We start from the raw sequence: 21,276 nt of genomic DNA on the forward strand, positions 1-21,276 counted from the left end.
GCAGGGGAAAAAAATGTGAATGACTGGGGTGGGGGGCGTGAATTCTGAACTGCGAATTAACAGGGGCGTACTGTATAAAGGAAAGAATTGCCATGATAGACCTTTGCATGAACTAAACCCCTTGACTAAGCAATATTGTACTCTAACACATGCAAATTCTACTTAATAATGTTTTTAAGAGATAACATTTCAGTTGGCAAAATTATTATCATCAGATGGCCGTGAGATAGAAGAAAAAGCAAAACCTACCGGTCTGCCTAGCACTCCCGGAAAGCCTGGCATACCCTGAAAATATTTAATTCAAGCCAAATAATTAGAAAAGAGCCAGCTAAAGCGTTCCCAAGTTGGTGTAGGCCTTCATAAACAGAAGTAATGCAAGGACCAAGCTGCACAAGACGATGAGATGGACAGACCAACCAACCAACCAGAGACAGTACAGAAACCCATCATGACCAAGAGCTACGGAAGCCAACTTGAGCAGTGGCTCAGAATGAAGGCCTTCTACATGGGTTACTTACAGCTGGGCCAGGAGGCCCTCTAAACCCCTGCAGGCCCTATATTGAAGGTAATGGACACAAAACAGCAACATATCAAAAAATATAAAACACTTACATTTTCAGAATGCTCGTTTTAATCAAATTTGTTTGGAATCAAAATGTCTCTTACTAACATAAGATGGCCTGCTCCTTAACAAGTCAGACCATTTTTTAATAAACAGCATTCACAAGAGCACCTGTTATCCATAAAACAATTCTTATATATGAACATGTAACAAATATATCTTATCAACCTTCACAGTTAGTAAGGTGCTATAATTGTTGCAAACTAGTTTGATTTTAATGAGCTGCTTCGTCACTGAAATATATTAGCATGGCCTTTCAAAAGGACGTCCAACTCAGAATTTGACGTCCAAATCAAAATGTCACAAATGATGCCCATCTCATAAGAAATATAGCCTTTTCTAAAATATATGCTATTCATGTTCTGGAAATGTCCAGCATGAACAGCCGTTTTACAAACTTAAAAAGTCATTTCTACTGTGTTGGTTCCCTCAAAACATTGCAAGGAAATCTCAAGGATGATGTTGGTTGTCGAGGAGTGGACAAGGGAATTTAAATTGAAACTAAATTGTTCTTTGCAACTCCAACTAAACTTACTGAGGATTGTTTGTTATTGCATGAGGTACATGAGGTATTCTTTCTACTTTAAAAATATTAGGTGTCTTCTTGGACAGAAATCTTACTATGCAAGCACAAGTGGATGCTGTAGTGAAAAAAGGGTTTCTCTGGACTATGGAAATTGCGTTCATTAAGGGCTTTTTTCGTGACTATGATTTTCACTTATTAGTTTGATCAGTTTTGGACTACTGCAATATAGTCTATTTCGATGGTCTACAAAAGAATTTTCAGAAACTGTGGTTAATTCAGAACTCCACAGTACGACTGATTTTTAATCTGAAGAAAAAAGGATCACATTACTCCTTATTTTTGTAAACTACGCTGGCTTCTGATAGAGGCCAGGATAGTTTTCAACTTTGGCTGTTTTTGTTATAAGGCACTTTATGGTCTATTGCCGTGTCACCTGACTGATCAATTTGTTTTTAATATATTGAGGCGCCCTTCACGTTTTTCTGTTTGTTTTTTTAATGTTTCCTACTGAAAGGAGCTACTCTAAATTGAAATATGTGGAAAAGATGTTGGCTTTTCAGGCTGCTAGTTGGGCGAGAAAACTAGGCCCTATAATACAAGCATCTGTACCACAGAATGCTTTTCAAGATGTTTTTTTAACAAACCTTAGGCTTATATACCGCATCTCCTCTATAACAGTAGAGCTTGGCACGGTTTACAAGAAATCAGATTCCTATAACAGGGGAACCTCCCTCAGGTTTATTAGAAACAATTCTGTATTTATAAATAAATACTTTTGCAAATTTAGGGGTCCTTTTTATTAAGGTGCGCTTACTCATTTAATAATAATAATAATAATAACAGTTTATATACCGCAATACCGTTAAGTTCTATCCGGTTTACAATAGATTAAGCGAGGTACAAATTGATTGAATTTAAGAGGGGAGAACAGGAGAGTTAAAAGGACCGGAAATGCATTGTTGAGGAGAAAGAGATTAATAGGACAGAGGAATCACTATGGAGGAGAAAGAAGATGAGTGGGTCAGTTGTCTAGATACTTTAGGAACAGTTGAGTTTTTAGACGTTTTCTGAATTCCTCATAAGTAGTGGGCGAAAACAGTTGATCTACGTCTTTACCCCACAATGCTGCATGGTGTTTTTTCAGTTTACAACCTCTAACTGGGGGGGAAACGAAGTAGGAATGAGAGCTTCTCTTGTGTCTGTGTCTTAGTGTCTGCTAAGGCATCCATTAAATCTGATGGGCGACTTAGCATTTAGCATCATGCACCTGGCTTGGTTCGCTTCCTAACCAATAAAGAAAGTATGGGATAAATGGATTTTAAGTTATCCACTAGTTTTACTCACCGGTTTCCCTTCTGACCCTGGGAGTCCCTTTTCACCAGGAGGACCCTAGCAGAAGCAAGACATTTAAAAGAACTTGGAATGATAATTGAAGTGACATTGATGTTACTGTGCATCTTAGGGACAGCACACAACACAGCAGTGATAAGGCACTATTACATAGAAACCTAGAAGCAGTTAAAGGTCCCAGTAGGAATGTTTAAATCAGTGGTTCCCAACCCAGGCCCGTCGGGTTTTCAGAATATCCCTAATGAATAAGCATGGAGCAGATTTGCATGCTCGGCACCTCCATCATATGCAGATCTCTCTTAAGCATATTCATTAGGGCTATCCTGAAAAGGGTCCTCCAGGACAAGGTTGGGAAGCACTGGTTTAATTGAACAAGTCCCATGATACATTCAGTGAGCCACAGCTTTATACTGGGAGGCAGACACTCACCAAAGTGCCATCCCTGCCTTTTTCTCCAGGTTCACCTCGGTCTCCTTTTTGTCCTTCTGCACCCTGCAATTGAAAGAGGTCACAAAAGCAGAACAGTGAATAGGAAGCTGTAGAATCTGACATCATCCTTTTAGCTCTCATCAGCATGACAGAGTTCATTTATAACATCATCATGATCATAGCTATCGATCTTGGATTTGGTTAAAATTAGAACATCCAATCCTTTATAAATTACTGGTCCTGGTGCATCTTTGTATAAACAATAAGGCTCCAAAACATATGATGGATAGCGTTCTGCCATACGAACCACAGTGCATGTTGCGCTCAGTGACTCACGTTGACCTACATATTCCGACAGTGAAACAGCTGTGACTAGCCGTGTCTAGAGCTAGCATATTTTCGTGTGTGGGTCCTCGGGAGTGGGATGAGCTTCCGGGATATTTACGACAGCAATCTAGTTTGAGTAGTTTTAAGAAAATGTTGAAGAAACACCTCTTCTGTAAGATGAAATATGGATCTTGATTTATAGTTTTTTTGATGCGAGGCACTGGTAGCCTCTTAGTAATTTGAGAAGGCTTTACATTAATATTATTACACTCCTTCCTCCTTATTTGCGGTTTCAGGACCTGCAGTTTTGCCTATTTGCCTTTTTTTTGTGTCGGGAAACCCCCCCCCCCCCTCTAGTGAATCGACCTTACCTGGTGGTCTAGCGGTGATGCGGGGCGGGAACGATCTTCCTACATTCCTGCCCCATGCAGAGCCTTCATCAAAAATGGCTGCCGTGAGTTCCTGTGGTCTTACGAAGACTACAACGGGAACTCACGGCAGCCATTTTTGAAGATGACTCTGCACGGGGCAGGAGCGTAGGAAGATCGCTTCTGCAAAATGTCACCGCTAGACCACCAGGTAAGGTCCGGGAGAGCCGGCCCAAAAGTTATTCGTAAATTTTCAATATTCGCGGCTCAGATCTGTTCCTAACCACCGTGAATAAAGAGAGGGGGGGGAGTGTAGGTTATATTGATGTTTGATTTGTTGTATTGTATGTGATTCTGTTTGTGTATGTACTTTACTGTGACCCGCCTTGGGAAAGGTGGGATCATTTGAACTTCTGTTTTTTGTTCCCATCCCCATGTTACATTTTTTATTGTAATCCGCTTAGATTAACTTTGGTTTTATTATTAGCAGTATATCAAATAAATTGAAACTTGAAACGTAAACCAGCGTGGGCCTTTCCCGTAACAGGTTACTTCCTTCGGTCATGGACTGTTGCAATTTGCTCATCGCTATTTAACCAGTCAGTGGCCATTTCTGACTGGTTATATAAGAATGGCCATACTGGGACAGACCAACCATGGCCAACCCTAGATCTCAAGAAATACAACAGATTTTATGCTGCTTATCCTAGGAATAAGCTTTGAGTATCGTAGGGAATGTGTACCGATATCGGGTTATGCTAATATTCTATAGGCACCCAGATGCCGTAGTTCAGAGCTTAGAGACCTAAAATGCTCATTGCTTTCAGGTTCTCCTGCCAATGTTTGGATTTAGATTTATTAAGTAATCTTTATGACATCAACTAGGAATGGAAATTAGTTGAAGAGGTAACAATGGCAGCTGGTCAAGGCTTTTCTCCTTTTAGTAACAGGCAGACGGCAAAAGGCAAGTCGTGAAGACTTAACTATACTCAGACCTTATCTCCTTTGGGTCCCCTCTCTCCATCCACTCCAGGATCTCCCTGCACATGAAGAAAAAGACCACTTATTAAGCATGAAAGGCAAAACCACCAGTAGAGATTGCAACTAAAGATGATACTCGGTAATATCTTAAGAGTCTTCTGCCTACCTCATTCACAAATGCAATGGGAGAGAATTCAAACTATTTATTTAATTATATACCACTTATATTCTAAGTGGTTTACATTCAGGTACTTTATCATATTTCCCTATCTGTCCCTATCGTGTGCGTGCCTCCCATACCTTTTGTTAAGTGCCCCCCCCCCTCCCCCATGCACTTCTTCAAAATCTTTGGTGGTAGCAAGCAGCATCTCCTAGTTGCTGCTCACGCTGACTTCAGCTCTCCCTCTTGCATCACTTCCTGTTCACATGACCAGGAAGCAATGTCAGGAGAGCCAAGGTCGTCACGAGCAGCAGTCAGGAGATGTTGCTCGCTGCCACCAAAGATTTTGAAAAAGTGAATAGGCGGAGGTGGCAAGGTGCCGGTGCCTCCACTAGGCCACTGCTTGTATTATACCACATGAGTCAACTTAGGAATCACTGGGGAAACGCAAAGCCTGCCGAGAATATTTCAAGAAGAGGCATGGCATCCTGGTTTTACAACGCTTGTAACTTTGGCCTTCTTTTACAAAGGTGCGCTAAGCGTTTTAGCACGCGCTAAATCAACACATGCGCTAATCACTAATGCGTCCATAGGATAACATGCAATTTAGGGCGTTTAGCGCGCCCTAAAAAGCATAGCACACCTTTGTGAAAGAGGGGTTTATGTCACCGCCTGGAATTCTTCATCAGCCACCATTAGGGCAGAAGAGCTGTCCTACTTAAGATTTTCTTCCTTTTTCTGTTTTTAAGATGACCAAATCAGGTCAGCACTATTTTATCCCCCCATTGTTGACATTTGCTGCCCCACCAAATGAGTTGTGCACAATTTCCCTGCCCCCCCTTTTCCAAAATGGGAATTATGCATTGATAGCAGGGGTACCAGCCTTCCTTATAAATTAGGGGGGGGGGGGGGGCGTTCCTTAAACCATGCAAACTACTAATGAAAAAGGAACTGTATATTCCTTCATTTTAAGATCTAATACAGTACTGCGATCCATCTGGGTTATAGGGAAACTGTCTCCTGTTCTTTGATGCTGACCTTTGCTCCCTTGAGTCCTGGATTTCCTCGTTCTCCGGGCAACCCGGCATCAGATCCTGCCACTGATTCTCCCTGGGAAGGAAAGATGCATATCAAATCATTCTTATTCTCTATTAATCTGGGGGGTCCTTTTACTAAGCCGCGCTAAAAAGTGGCTGGCGCTGTATTTCCACGTGCTGAGTCCTCTTTGTAGCGCAACTCTTACGATGACCGATAATTTTTATTATTAGTGGCCATGCAAAATTAGCACAACAGCCCTCAATGCCACCTCTGTAGCAGATGTTAAGGGCTCCCGTCCTAATCCTACACTAATCAGTCAGTGTGAGCTAATGCCCACTACTCTGTGCCCCAAAACATGCACATTGTATTCTTTTACATGCGGGAAGTGCGCCCCGATCCCGCTGTTAGCTTACTGCTCCTAAACAGCTACCACTAGAGCCATTTTTAGGCAGCAATAAACACGTTACCCTTACCACCGCTTCATTAAAGGGCTCCTTAATTTTCTTTGAAATTTATTACTTTATTGTTCAGGTTAGAAATGTGTTTGGACTATACGGTTTCAGTAATACATATTTTCTCTGCCATGAGGGGATTTCATTCCCTCCTGATCTGTAAGCTTAATTGTGTTGCTGTATTAGCTTTGCCACAAATGAAAATGTATTTACGTCTATCATTGATCCTTTTCCTTAGCTACTTTGGTACAAATGATTTTTACCTTGGGGCCTGGAGGACCCACAGGGCCTGGGTTTCCTTCCTTCCCCTGCAGAAGATAGAAACATATTGAACACATAACAGTTCTCAAATATTAAAACAAGCTGCATTGCTATATATTAAAAACTCTTGAAGACACAATTATTTGTTGAACCGTTTATGTGAATGAATTGCCTAAGAATAATCATTAATGCAAGATCAGAGACTTTCTCAAGCCGCTTTTAGAGCAGTGTCCGGCAAACTTTCTCGAGCCGCAGCACCCCAAAGGTGGTGGCCGTGGCTTGAAGCACCAGGAAGAGTGCAGATGTCACCGTGATCATATCACGTGCATGAGCGACATCATCAAGTCGACATCTGCGCATGGCCAAAGGCCCTCCAGATGGGCTTGGATTTGCCAGTGTAGGGGGGGGGGGGTTGCCAGCAGAGAAGAGGGCCGGCGAGAAGGAGAGGAGCTGGTACCCGCTGATTGCCTACAGGACCTGTAGGCAGTCAGTTGGCGCCGGCTCCTCTTCTTCCCCCCCCCCCCCCCCCGTGTGCGTCAGCACATCTGAAATCTCAGGAGGCACACAGATTGCGATATACTGCTTTAGAGGATTGGTCCAGCATAAATAGGACTAAAGACTCAAGTAGGCTAGCATTATTTCATATACATGTTTTAATGGTTTATATGTTTTTAATAAATTGATTGATTGTTCTTAAGGCTGATGCGCAATGTCCCTTCCCCACCGAAAGAGGTGGTGGAGATGAAAACGGTGACAGAGTTCAAAAAAGCGCGAGATGGACACAGGGGTCTAGAATCAGAAAATAATAGTAAATATTGAAGAACTAAGGCAAGTACTGGGCAGACTTGCACGGTCTGTGTCTGTATATAGCCGTTTGGTGGAGGATGGGCTGGGGAGGGTGTAGATGGACTGGAGTGAGCTTTGACGGAGACTTCAGTAGTTGGAACCTAAGAACAGTACCAGGCAGAGCTTTGGATTCTTGCCCAGAAATAGCTAAGAAGAAGAAAAAAAAATGAAATTGAATCAGGTTGGGCAGACTAGATGGACCATTCAGGTCTTTATCTGCCATCATCTACTATGTTACTATGTTATATATGGGGTTGTGTTTTCCTTTCTGTTGTGAGAAGACATCTCTCATTTGGGTAACTGGGGCTGTACGAGGCGTGTGTGTATGTATATATAAGTGTGTGGAAGTGCCTATGTATAGAAAGACACAGACTGATGGATCATCCTCGGTAGGAGCTATTCCATGGGTGAAACACTTCCAAAAAACACTGTGAAGAAAAGGAAAACAGGAACTATGTTGGTGGATCCATAGAAAGTGTTATAGGAGACCAGGGTTCAACTCTCATGCCATGAGGCTGCCGGCACTTGAGAGGCTGCGACCGCAGTGTTGCTGGCCCTCGAGAGAAGGGAGTCTCAGTCATTGAACAGCAATGGTGATAGTGAATGGAGAATCATGGGGCCAGATCCCGGTGCTGGTTCCCATGAGCGAAAAGTACAAAGTTGCAGGAGAAAACTGTTGGACCAAAATAACTGGGCTAATGGTCTTGAAATTGAATCCATCCTGTTATCCAGCCAGCCAGTATAAGCAGGCCAGCTATTAAGATAAGCCTCCCTAGAGTAAACTTGACAATGCACCTTACATCTGTGCTAGGAAGACCACCTCTGGAGATAAGGGGGAGGCCATCTTCCACGCCCTTTCAATCCCGATATCTCCACTGCAAAGCCAATCGGTACAAATTTGGTGGGTGTTTGATAACACAAATACAGTATAATTCATTGGGAACTGGCCAGTTGCCATTAATTAATGGACAACGGAGGTTATTACACGATATGCTCTCCTTTATTCCCTCCACCTATCTCTCCTCTTCATCCTGTTGAACCAGCCCAATCCCTGTGATCACAGGGTTCCAGCTGGAGCCTGTTGCTGTAATGATTGAGCTACGTGAGTTGAAAGGGATATAAAATAGCTGCAAGTGGGCCACGTCTGAACCTCAAATGTACTTACCGTCCCCCCTCACCTTTTTTTAGCTCAATCTGATTGCAACTTCATTTCCCTCCCTTCCCCACTTCTTTCCTGCTTGTTTCGTTTGTCTTCTCCCTCCCTCATATTTCAAGTTTATATTTTTCTTTGGTTTTTATCTTTTATTATTTTTATGCATTCATTGTAAACCGCCTAGATCAGACATGGGCAACTGCAGTCCTTGAGGGCCGTAATCCAATCGGGTTTTCAGGATTTCCCCAATGAAAATGCATATTCATTGGGGGAATCCTGAAAACCCAATTGGATTTTGGCCCTCGAGGAAACATAGGGAAACTGTTAGGTGATAAAAGCTTCACAAAACGCTGGTCTATAATGGCGCTATTTATTCATTAGTTCCTTACTTGCTGTCCTTGATCTCCCTTTTCACCCCGAGTCCCCTATAAAGAAGAGAAAGAATGTTATATACATTATTTGAATAAGCTACAGGACTCTGGGTTTTAGTAGAAAAAAACCCATATTCTCCTCTTCCCAAGGAACAGATAATAATCCATCCCACTACAATAGAAGAAAGAATTTAAGTCCTACAGTTCCTTTCATTACAATCAAGAACAAAGCAGTGTACAAAACCAATTCCTTGAGCTGGCTAGCCTTTTACATTGTAATCCACACTGAACTATCCCTAGCTGAAATGGAATATAAAAACTTGCATTGTATTGTAGGGCAGTGGTCCCCAACCCTGTCCTGGAGAACCACCAGGTCAATCGGGTTTTCAGGATAGCCCTAATGAATATGCATGGAGCAGATTTGCATGCCCGTCACCTCCATTATATGCACATCTCTCTCATGCATATTCATTGGGGTTATCCCCAAAACCCGACTGGCTGGCGGCCCTCCAGGATAGGGTTGGGAACTACTGCTTTAATACTCACTTTCTCGCCCGGTCTTCCCGCCTCGCCAAGTTCTCCTGCTCGGCCCGGCAGTCCTGGAATGCCAGGCTTCCCTGGCTCTCCCGGTTGACCAGAGGGCCCTGGGACGCCAATCTCTCCAACAGTTCGTCCTGGCGGTCCCATAGGGCCAGGGTCACCATGGTGTCCTCTATCGCCCTTCTGCCCTCTTTCTCCAGGAAATCCTATTACACCCTAGAAGAAGTGAGATACATTTTCTTGCAGTTTTAACCATCGCGCCGCTTTAACTTTATAATTTGTAAAATGTTACAGATCTATACGTTAATTCTGGAAGTAGCCATAAAGGGCCCCCCTTTCTACAAAGCCACAGTGGCGATTCTGCCATGGTAAACACCCCGAAACCCATTCAATTCCTATGGGCTTTGGTGTAGGGTTACCAGATGTCCGGATTTCCCCAGACAGCTTTTCAAAACCCGGCACTCAAATCGCACTTCTGCCCCTCTCCGTCCCCCACCTCGCGAGCGCCTTCAGTTCACCCCCCAACGTACCACTAGCTCTTTGCTGGCGTGAGCAGCAGCTCCAACCTGGTCCTTGAGCCGGCCTTGGCACTCCCCTCTAATGTCACTTCCAGGTCCCGTGACTAGGAAGTGACATCAGAAGATGAGCCGATGGCGGGCAGCAAGTTAGAGATCCTGCTTGTGCCGAGGAAGCTAAACAGGTCCGGGGAAAAGGAAGCCAGCACACGCGGGTGGGCGGAGAAGAGGGCGCCACTGCCCTGGGCACCTCCCACCTTCGCTATGCCACTGCCTGGAACTCTTGCCTATTAATCTCGCTGCAGGAAGTGGTGGGTTGAGATTAAAAGCTGTTTGTGATCAAGTGGAGGCAGAGATAAAGCTAAGCAGTGGCTTCCGAGTCCCCGCTTTCGCAGGACATTCCCGATTATGGGTGGGGATCTCCTGCTGAATGCGGGACACTTGGCAAGTCTGAGATAGTGATTCCATAAGACATTAAAAATGTCAGTACATCTTTGCCAGAGTATCCCTTCTCTCCTGGATTTCCTGGTTCTCCTTTCTGCCCTTTTCGTCGTTCAGAGACGGGGATAAGTGATCCGGAACTTTCATCATAGGTGTCCAGCATGTCTTTCAGGAGCGAGACCTGCAAAAAGAAAGAAGCCACGAAGGAAAAGAAGAAAGACTACTGAAGTGTTGCAAAGGCGTTTCAAAGTATCTTCTACATTAGGTCTACCAGACGTCCGGATTTCTCCGGGCATGGCCTCCTTTTCGAGGACATGTCCGGGGGTCCCGACGGCTTTTCAAAATCCAGCACTTTGTCCGGGTTTTGAAAAGCCTCTGTCCAAATTGCGTCGGGAAGGGGCGTGCACGGATGCAACGCAGTGACATCACGCGCACGCAATTGAAAATAATAAGCTTTGAACTGGATTTTCTTTTTGGTTTTAATTTAGTAAGGAGCATTCCACAATGCAGATGCCAAATAAAAAAAAATGCACAATCTCCAGTAGATGCAAGATGAGCCCTAGAAATAGGAGCTATGACCACTCTGTTATCATTTAGCGATCTTAATAATCGACTAGGAGGATAAAACAATACTAAGTGGGAAAGATTATGGAGGCAGTAACTCAAACAAAAGTCTATGAGTCAACACTAAAATATTACTAGTTAGCGGCTAAAAGTTGGCCAACTATATACCAGTTGGACTCTAGTCTATGGCCCAGAAATATCAAAGAAGAGACAAGTTAAGTTAATCATGTATTTTTAATGAGAATAACTAATGAGCAGATTGGATGAACCATTCAGGTCTTTATCTGCCATCATTTACTACGTTGCTATGTTACTATATCACAAGATAGCTTCCAATTTTAAGTGTTAACCAGCCAAGATTAGTGGCCAAATTGGGCCATGCTTAAAGCAGATCTACCTTTGGCTGCCTAACTTAGCTGGCCACTGCTTATAATTGACTTAGCCAGGTAAGTTTGAGTTGGCCAAAAATAAGAAAGGTTTGGACAATTTCCTGGAGGAAAAGTCCATAGTCTGTTATTGAAAAAGACATGGGGGGAAACCAATGCTTGCCCTGGATCGATAGCACGGAATGTTGCTACTATTTGGGTTCCAGAATCTTGCTATTCTTTGAGATTCTGCATGGAATCTTGATACTCTTTGGGGGTTCTAGAATTTTTTGTTACTCTTTGGGGTTTCAGAATCTCGCTACTCTTTGGGGTTTCGGAATCTCGCTATTCTTTGAAATTCTGCAAGGAATCTTGATACTCTTTGGGGGTTCTAGAATTTTTTGTTACTCTTTGGGGTTTCAGAATCTCGCTACTCTTTGGGGTTTCGGAATCTCGCTATTCTTTGAAATTCTGCAAGGAATCTTGATACTCTTTGGGGGTTCTAGAATTTTTTGTTACTCTTTGGGACTCTAGAATGCTACTACTCTAAATTTTTGCCAGGTATTAGTGACCTGGCTTGGCCACCATGAGAATGGGCTACTGGGCTTGATAGACCATTGGACCAGATATTCAATGCTGGAAACGGCCCGGTATTGAATATCAGTGGTCAGCACTGACTGCAAGAGTTAGTCGGCCTGCCTCCCGCAGTCAGAATATAGGCCCCTAGGGCACTTAGGTGTTACCTTATAGAACGCCTAATGCACACAGGTGCCGGCTTATAGAATTTAAGTTAAATTAAGAACAAGTTACTTGGAATGCGCCTACCTGAAATACTTCCTTACCTTAATCCCCATAGAATCCAGAACTCTTTCAACATTCTGGGGAAAAAAAAATATTGCTGAGGAAATGTCCTGATATTTATGCTAAAGAAGGATAGCTTACGCCTAGTTGGTAAGGAGATGTTACTAACCCCCCTCCTTTACAAAGTCACGCTAGCATTTTTAACGCCGGCCGTGGCAGTAACAGCTCGGACACTCATAGGAATTCTATGAGCGTTGGGACTGTTACCACGGCGGCCGGTGCTAAAAAACGCTAGTGTGGCTTTGTAAAGCAGGGGGCTGTTACTATGTCGGTATTCAACCTAGCCACTTAGATCTTCAGGTTATCCACAGAGAATATGCCTGAGTGAGGTGTGTTACCTGCCTTCATTGTCTATAGACCTATCTCATCCATAATCGCGATGGGTATCCTGAAACTTCGCCGGCTAGGTGTGTCCTGAGAAGACCCCAACAAAACAAAAATGTGGAAACCAACAATGTTCAAAATCGTCTTTTTATTTCTTCAGCGAGAGTTAAAAACACAATCTGCATTTGTATTGCATGAACCCAACACGGGCTGTGTTTCGGTAAAACATCTTCCTCAGGGGTCCAATGGAAAAGGATGTTATAAAGCCAAAATGTGGAGAAATCTAGGTGCTACAGCACATAACCTCATTTACTGATCTTCCAGCAAGGTTATGTGCTGAAGCGCCTATATTTCTCCACATTTTGGCTTTATAACATCCTTTTCCATTGGACCCCTGAGGAAGGTGTTTTACCGAAACACGGCCCGTGTTGGGTTCATGCAATACAAATGCAGATTGTGTTTTTAACTCTCGTTGAAGAAATAAAAAGACGATTTTGAACATTGTTGGTTTCCACATTTTTGTTTTATTGGGGGTTGCCATTTTCCCTGTGGAAACTTGGGTCGTTTTCTTTGGTTTTTGGTGTCCTAAGAAGAGCCGCTGCTTTCAAATCAACTTACAGGCGAGCTCCCGTGATCTCCTTTCTGTCCAGGATCTCCAGGCTTTCCCTGTGAACAAAAATAAAAACGGAGGAAGAGAAAGGTTTTTATTGTAGGGAGTCTAGAAAATATGAATTTACTGTCAGAGGAATCACAGAACCATAAACAGAATATTTCAAATTAAATAGTTAAGTGCTGGTTGAAAACATGCCTGTTTATGAAAGCATTTTATTTGTTTTGAAGAGAAATATTTTACAGTTCATATGGGGTGAACTATCTATTGGCATTATGCTATTTTTCATGATTGTGGGGTCCTTTTATTAAGGCGTGCACTAAAGATTAGCACGCGTTAAAATGCCAAGGCGCCCATAGAATATAATGGATGCTTTAGCATTTAGCGCGTTATTTTCCACCGCCTTCATTAACAGAGCTAGGGGCTCATTTACTAATCCTTAAGCACAGTAAAAGACCTCCCCTGTCCTTAAATCAGGGCTGTGCCAGTACTCACCGGATCCCCTTTGGCTCCCGATTCTCCTCTCTCACCCTAAAAGATCAGAAACAGGAAGGCTTTAGTCCTGCACATTCTGTAGCTCGCAAAGGACTGTCTGATTTCTCTGAAGTCTTGAGCCACTTTACATACATGCATATTCCTTGGTGTAATTTTCATTAAGTATAGTGCAATCACATTGCGCAACTTTTCTGCACTTATCTGATAACTATTTTCTCTGGAGGAAATGCACTGGGGGGGGGGGGAGGTGAGTCTCTTTCAGCTGAAACAACTGTTCGCTGCTTAAATAGCGCTAAGCCGGCCAAGCACTTTTGTTGCGAGACAGCTGTTGAATATAATCACTGAAGTTCCGTGTATCGCAAACTGTGTGCCATGGCACAAGAGTGTGCTGCAGTGAGGTTCCAGGCATGCAACGAAAGAGATGAGTCGGTCACTGCTGGCACCAGCACCCCCCTCCTCTCAGCCCCCCTCAACCCGGCAAAGGGATTTCCAAAACTCGGCAGTTTGTCTGGGTTTTGGAAGGCCCCTGAGCTCAGTGCTGCATCTACAGGGCCTCTGAGCATGCATGGACGTTGACGTGATGACATCACCGGTTGACATCCGCGCATGGCCCTGAGTTTAGTGCGCTGTGGCAGAAAAGGTTTGCGAGACACTGACTTAGCAGATAGCATATAGGCAGCCATGTTGCATGGCTTAGCTGGTCATTTGTGAAATTTAGAGCACTAGCTGGCTATGTTTAGTGGCCAAATTAGTCTGGTCTATTTTTGGCCGCTATGAACTCAGCCCGTCAGCACTGAACATCGACCTAGCTGACCAGGTATACAGAGGCCAAAAATAAACCGAATATTCAGTGCCAGTCAGCAGAAACAGCCCAGCATTGAATATCCGGGCTCAGTGCCGACCACAGGAGTCAGCCCGCCCAACTTCCTTGGTCTGAATATCGATCCCTTTCTTTCTATGTAAACATTTATCCTCGGATTGTAAGCTGTTCTATTGCTTCCTATTTTTTGTTTGTGATAAAATAATGCTTAGTAAAGTTTCTGTAACAAAATTTATCACCTTAAGTCCAGAGATACCAGGTAAACCAGGGGAACCCTAAAAAGTAAAATTTTATCATCATTACATATACAAAATGTCACAGATAAGCAATAATTTATTCAAAATGTGAAACATCTGACGTGAGAATTTATATATACTAAGTAAAGAGACTGGAGTCTTTTTGAGTATACAAAGATAACATCCATCTGCTCTGCTTTAATCTTCCCTGCCTTTGGTCTTCCAATCACTTTGCTCTTGGTCATAAAATACAACTCAGATGATGTAAGACATCTTTCACCCTCTGTGGCAGACTCGTCTTCTGGAGGGATGGATGAGCTTTCTTTAAAAAGAAGTTTGGCCAAACCCCATGGGTTCTTTGAATTAATACTGCAAACTGTAGCTAGCAAAATCTGCAGCAATTCACAGTGCAAGCATACAAAATTTGCCCAGGATTTTATTTAGAGGTACATCAAAAACCATCTAATCTGAGTATCTTCTCAGTTGAAATCTCACATGTCTCCTCCTGGTTTGCATCAGAGTATAAAAAGGAGAATAGACGAACAAGACTCCACACTACGCAGCAGGAAAGAGTAAAGATGACAAAAATCAAGATGACCAATGGCGCACAGATGCCCTTTAATGAACATCTTCTGCATGACTCATCAAAGTGTAGCAGACATTTCTGGGTCTACAGCGGCTGAGTCCTCCTCCAGCAAATAAAACCTAAGGGCTATTAATGGTCAGGTAATTGACTGGACTGTTAAAAAACAAATTAAAAGACAAAAAAAATGTAAGGGCCAGGAGGCGCCTACAAAACACGGTGCCGAAATTGTATGAACTCGGACGCCTTGCGGCACCAAGCGTCAAAAGAGACAGTTATTGGCAGAGTTGGTGTTCGGTGTGATTCGACATTGAAGGTAGGTGCCCAAATTGTAGGCCTTTAAAACCTTGGTCTACATTTCTGGCGCCTGCCGATTACGTCGCTTCTTTTAGAATCCAGGCCTAAGTGTTTTCTCTCCTCATAACCTTCAATTTCTCCCTCCCTTTCCTAGTAAGTAGAGTCCACGGCTTGTAGGTGGTATGATCTACCTGGCCAGGTGGTCCAATTTGACCTGGCACTCCCGGAACACCAGGCGGCCCAGGAGAGCCTGTCAACCCAATATCTCCCCTTTCGCCTTTGGAACCATCTCGACCCTGTTTGATAAAGAAAAAGGAGATATTTTGGGATGTATTGCAACATGAGACAGCAATGAGGAACTTTAGTTGAACTTAATTTTGTTGACGCTTTGTTAACATTGCTTTACTAAACAAGTTTTATAGATAAACAATCATTTGGTGTTGAAAATACGAGTCTATGTAGTAGAACACTGTAGATGCAACATACTGAAACTAACACGTTTTGTGAAATATTAGCATTTCATCTGACCAGCAGCAAGAAGGCTCTTAAAATCAGTAATGAATGTGCCAGCAAACAACCATCCACCAACATCCATTAAGGCAGCAGAGACCCCCTCAGGCTCCTGGTAGAGGTGGTGGAGACAAAGACAGTGTCTGAGTTCAAGAAAGTGTGGGAGAGGAGGAGATAGTAGTTGCTGTGGATGGGTCATTTGGCCTTTATCTGCCGTTATGTTTCTAGAACCATAAACCACCATGACCTCACAGTGCAAGTGTTAAGAGCCTTGGCTTATAACAATAATGCTCTATGACATCACAATGCAGGTGTAAGGAGTCTTAGCCTATAGGGAGAGTAGGAGATAGTGGATGCTGCGGATGGGTCATTTGGCCTTTATCCGCCGTCATGGATAACAGTGGGACATGACAAAAAGCTTTCCACCAGAGCCAGTTGTATAAATTTAGAGATACTGTATTTTATTTCAGAGCAGAAGAGCGGTCTGAACTCTTTCCTAGCACTGCTGAATAGTTGTAAATATGTTGGACTATACCCTTGCCCCTGAAGAAAGTTTTTGAAACGTGTCGGAAGGGGTGGAGAGATTTTTGTAACAATATATTAACAATAGCAATAGAAAAGATAAGTACAAAGCATTTAAATAATAAGATGGTTTCTAAAATAGTGACATGTTATTGATCATTTTGAAAAAAAAATTTAAAAATTTAAAGGACCTGTGAAGATGTCTGCTTGAGTGTGTTAAGCTACCACACAGCATTCTGAGGTTCGAAGAAATTTGGATCCTATAATTCCCAGATGATAAGTTTTAATCTATGAATCCTTAGTCTCTTTTCATCTCAGCGATTTGTACAGCATTGAAGTTACTGTGCACTTGACTGGTCTATCATGAATAACTAACATAAGGCCACTTTTACAAAGCCACGGTAGCAAGACCTGGTGCAGCAAAAGTGATAAAGCCCAAAGGAACTGAATGGGCTTCGTCGCATTTGCCACATGGGAATCGCTACTGTAGCCTATAACATCAAGCAGACCCTTTTCTGGAACTCTCAAAGAAAGACGAGAAAATATCAGTATTCTAGAAGGATCAGATTACTTACATCTCTGCCAGAGACTCCTGGGTCACCTTTATCCCCCTAAGCATTAAAGATGATAAGGAACATATCAACAAAAATATTCCAGTAATGCAAATGAATGACTAATTTGTTTCTGCCCCCCTTCCATGCAAAGTAGAGCATTGAAGATAATACGCGTCTTCATTTTCCGACATTTGTTGAGGGCCAAGGCTATTGTGTCAACCTGAGGTTTGACAGTGATCTATACCAGAATCCCCTGTCCATCATACAAATAAAAAGGACAACATGAATGCCAGAGGGCCGGGATGCGATATAAAGAGAAATGATTTTATTTTTCTATAGGGACCTCATAATACACAATGTCTACCAGGCTAGCTACAGGAGTGGGGGTGAGGGCTTTCATTTTCTGTGGGCTCATTAAAGTAAATTGTCCTGTTTCTCTCTTTCCTTCCCACCCTCCAACTCAAACAGGGCCTCTTTCTTTTACTCTTCTCGTCTTTTATTCCCCTCCCTACCCCTCGGCTCACGCTAACCAGTTTTCCTTCTCTACAGGTTGATCCTTGGTCCCATCTCTCTCTCTCTTCATTTCTATTTTGTTAATCATCTTATCAGTAGTGTAGTAAGGGAGGGGGGGGGACTTGTGCCAGCGTCGGCTCTTTCTCCGACGTCACTTCCTGGACTCGCGCCTAGGGTTGCTGCTCATGTTGGGAACGTTAAAGAGGTATGGGGGGAAGGAAAAGGGCCATGTGCGGTAGGAGGGAGCGGGGAAGGAGTGGATGGGGTGGAGAAGAAGGCGGGGAGGGGCGCCTCTCACCCTCGCTACGCCACGGCATCTTATGGATCCAACTGACTTCGATTCTCCCTACCCTGCCAGCAATTAAGCTGCCTTTGGAGCATCTGCAGAGCGATGGCGGCGGGGCGCTGATAAGAGTGTCAGCTTGCTGCTTTATACTCTCCTTCCTAGTGCAGACTTCCGGTTAAACAGGAAGTGCTCAAGCAGATGCCACATAGAAAAGGTAGGCTGTCGCGCAGTCAGTGGATATGCCATCCCTCTCTTCAGCTAGCTCTCCTGCCCGAAAGGTTGCTAGAGTTTTGGTGGACCAATCTAGTGTGCTAGTTCCTGTGTTACGAGGAGGGAGGACAGCAGTTTATGAGATCTGGAGAAGATTTATCAGGGAGAATGTAGAAAAGCAGTCGTGCTTCTCCTTTCAAGCCTTTAGTAGCTCCATAACCTTTTCTTTGCTGTCAGTCCCTAACTTCACCACACTCTCCTTCTTTGAAATGAACTTGGCAACTCTGCTGGCTAATCAGAGCCACAGCCCAAGAATATCCCTATCCTGCTGGCAAGAAATGGGGGCAGGGGGATACCGTAAGGGATCTGGAGGACAAGGTGAAGGAGAAATAGCTTCCCTACGGCTGGGGTTACCATATGGCTCCAGAAAAAAAAAAAAAAAGAGGACGGACTGAGACATCCAGGTTTTACTTCCATGGAAACAATGGTGGCATCTGGCAATCCTACCTGCGGCGGACTTTCATTTTCCTCTCTGCAGCCTTTGCACGACTAGACTTGCACAAAAAAGCTGCACAAATAGTCCGTGCTTCCTTTCCTACCTTTCTCCCATCATCTCCAGGGTTTCCATCTTCTCCCTTAGCAAACAAAAATCAAAGACCAGCTTTTAACTTTTTGCCCTTTGATAGTCATCAAGCTGACATTCTGATATGTTTAGGGGCCCAATGCCAGGGATATACTGTATACTATGGCCTCTAAATTGAATCAAAAAACATATTGAACAGGAATCTTTGCATAAAGTTATCTGGTTAGAATGAAATAATTACAAAGAATGTGCTCAATATATATATAAAAAAAAGGCTGAGCGCCTAAATGTAGGGGCTCAAATTATGTGGCTTAAAATGTCTTTTATTTTCAGTCAAACTTAAGAACCAAGGGGGTAGATATTTAGCCTGCGGCAGTCAGTGTGGCTTTTAACCTTCTTACAGCTGCAGGCTGAATTAACTTTGGATATTCAATGCCAGACCATATCTGGGCCCCAGCATTGAATATTTGTGTGGTCACTTGGAAGTCAGCTGGGCACTGGTAAGAGCGGATAGTGTAGCTGGTTATTAAGAAAGTCATGGGGGGCAAGCCACTGCTTGCTCTGGATTGGTAGCATGGAATGTCGCTACTATTTAGGGTTCCAGAATCTTGCTATTCTTTGAGATTCTGCCTGGAATCTTGATACTCTTTGGGGTTCTAGAATCTGTTGTTACACTTTGGGATTCTGGAATCTTGCCATTCTTTGAGATTCTGGCTGGAATCTTGATACTCTTTGGGGTTCTAGAATCTGTTGTTACACTTTGGGATTCTGGAATCTTGCCATTCTTTTAGATTCTGGCTGGAATCTTGATACTCTTTGGGGTTCTAGAATCTGTTGTTACACTTTGGGATTCTGGAATCTTGCTATTCTTTGAGATTCTGCCTGGAATCTTGATACTCTTTGGGGTTCTAGAATCTGTTGTTACACTTTGGGATTCTGGAATCTTGCCATTCTTTGAGATTCTGGCTGGAATCTTGATACTCTTTGGGGTTCTAGAATCTGTTGTTACACTTTGGGATTCTGGAATCTTGCCATTCTTTGAGATTCTGGCTGGAATCTTGATACTCTTTGGGGTTCTAGAATCTGTTGTTACACTTTGGGATTCTGGAATCTTGCCATTCTTTGAGATTCTGGCTGGAATCTTGATACTCTTTGGGGTTCTAGAATCTGTTGTTACACTTTGGGATTCTGGAATCTTGCCATTCTTTGAGATTCTGCCTGGAATCTTGATACTCTTTGGGGTTCTAGAATCTGTTGTTACACTTTGGGATTCTGGAATCTTGCCATTCTTTGAGATTCTGGCTGGAATCTTGATACTCTTTGGGGTTCTAGAATCTTTTGTTACTCTTTGGAATTCTGGAATGTTGCTACTCTTTGGATTTTGGCCAGGTACTAGGGACCTGAATTGGCCACCATAAGAATGGGCTACTGGGCTTGATGGACCATTGGTCTAACCCAGTAAGGCTATTCTTAGGTTCTTATATTCAGACCAGTGTCAGTTAACTTGGCTTTTTTCTGTCCTAACTATATCCGCTTTCTTAGCCAGTTAATTGAAGACCCCACAAATACGGACCATGTTAGGTGCACATGACATGCTTATTGGATTTCTACTAACTTTTACACCAGCGAACTGGTGCTTTGAATTACAGTGATTATATCATTGCATATACAGTTTGGTACCTATGATTTTATAACTTTTAGACTTTTAGATTTTTTTAAATAATAATTTTTTTTAAATAAATTATTCCAGTGTTATCCAGTGACGCACATTTTTTTCATAGTGGAATTTGATAAACCACCTTTCAGTGGTTACAATCAAAGAGGTTCACATTTTATGTTTAAATTATGTTTACTAGTGCACCAAAACGAAGTAACAATTAATCACAAATTCAGAACGCTAACAAAAGTGAACCTAACTGGGCACTCTGGAAATTATCTGAAACTCAACCCCCCCCCCTCCCACCCTCAAAACATCATCCCATCTCAACCCCATGTTAAAGCAGAATATCATTGGACAAACCTGAAGCAAAAACTTAATTCAAGAACCTGCAATGTTCTGTAGGGGTGAGAGTAGACCAAAATCTCTTCCACCTCCTCTGGAAAACAACCCCTTTAGCAATGGAGAAATCCTGAACATCCAAATATTCCAAGGCTAAAAGAAAGTTCATTTGCCCTCCTGCCTGGTTAAACCCATCTGAACATTGGGCCCTAAGTTTTCAGCTAGTATTCGTCTAAATTTAGAAACTTAAAAGTATTGGATTTAACGAGACCTGTTAAAAAACTACTGAAAAAGGACAGTAATGAAAAGAGAGGAGACTCAGTCCACTCCGAAGAAAGCCACTTACATTCTTTCCATTCTGGCCTGGTTTTCCATCATCTCCAGGTTTGCCCTGAACATATAACAGAATTCATTAATGAAGAGAAGAAGACTTTCCCATCTAGATAACGGTACTTTCGCTGGTCCAATTTCAGCCACAACATTCTAATTTTAGTCATACTAATGAAAGAGGTTCCATGTGCACAGCCAACAGAAAGTCTCACAGATCAGTTTGCAGTAGTTCCA

At 43.0% G+C, this 21,276-nt stretch overlaps 1 protein-coding gene and 1 long non-coding RNA gene across 9 annotated transcripts in view; one reads left to right on the forward strand and one right to left on the reverse strand.

Annotated features, from left to right (window-relative positions):
* Positions 1 to 21,276, reverse strand: part of COL7A1 (collagen type VII alpha 1 chain) — a 169,726-nt gene that overhangs the window by 48,403 nt on the left and 100,047 nt on the right. For 7 of the 8 annotated variants that reach the window (XR_004537416.1, XM_033926742.1, XM_033926744.1 and 4 more), the window contains 17 exons: positions 21,059 to 21,103; positions 18,730 to 18,765; positions 17,143 to 17,178; positions 15,727 to 15,831; positions 14,659 to 14,694; positions 13,600 to 13,635; positions 13,113 to 13,160; positions 12,152 to 12,187; positions 10,430 to 10,561; positions 9,431 to 9,640; positions 8,903 to 8,938; positions 6,517 to 6,561; positions 5,802 to 5,873; positions 4,618 to 4,662; positions 2,928 to 2,990; positions 2,493 to 2,537; positions 250 to 285 (listed from right to left, as the gene is read on the reverse strand). Coding sequence is in view for 7 of the 8 variants with exons in the window: in XM_033926742.1 (XP_033782633.1) it covers positions 250 to 285; positions 2,493 to 2,537; positions 2,928 to 2,990; positions 4,618 to 4,662; positions 5,802 to 5,873; positions 6,517 to 6,561; positions 8,903 to 8,938; positions 9,431 to 9,640; positions 10,430 to 10,561; positions 12,152 to 12,187; positions 13,113 to 13,160; positions 13,600 to 13,635; positions 14,659 to 14,694; positions 15,727 to 15,831; positions 17,143 to 17,178; positions 18,730 to 18,765; positions 21,059 to 21,103 (1,062 nt within the window). In the remaining variant the exon portion in view is untranslated. Of the gene's footprint in view, positions 1 to 249; positions 286 to 518; positions 555 to 2,492; positions 2,538 to 2,927; positions 2,991 to 4,617; positions 4,663 to 5,801; positions 5,874 to 6,516; positions 6,562 to 8,902; positions 8,939 to 9,430; positions 9,641 to 10,429; positions 10,562 to 12,151; positions 12,188 to 13,112; positions 13,161 to 13,599; positions 13,636 to 14,658; positions 14,695 to 15,726; positions 15,832 to 17,142; positions 17,179 to 18,729; positions 18,766 to 21,058; positions 21,104 to 21,276 lie in introns of all 8 variants that reach the window. The other variant, XM_033926741.1, reaches the window with a different exon arrangement.
* LOC117351455 overlaps positions 1 to 21,276 on the forward strand; it is a 107,365-nt gene that overhangs the window by 14,040 nt on the left and 72,049 nt on the right. The gene's annotated exons all lie outside the window — the stretch shown is intronic.

The sequence above is a fragment of the Geotrypetes seraphini genome, chromosome 17, assembly GCF_902459505.1.
Source record: "Geotrypetes seraphini chromosome 17, aGeoSer1.1, whole genome shotgun sequence".
In the NCBI taxonomy this organism is placed as follows: Eukaryota; Metazoa; Chordata; class Amphibia; order Gymnophiona; family Dermophiidae; genus Geotrypetes; species Geotrypetes seraphini.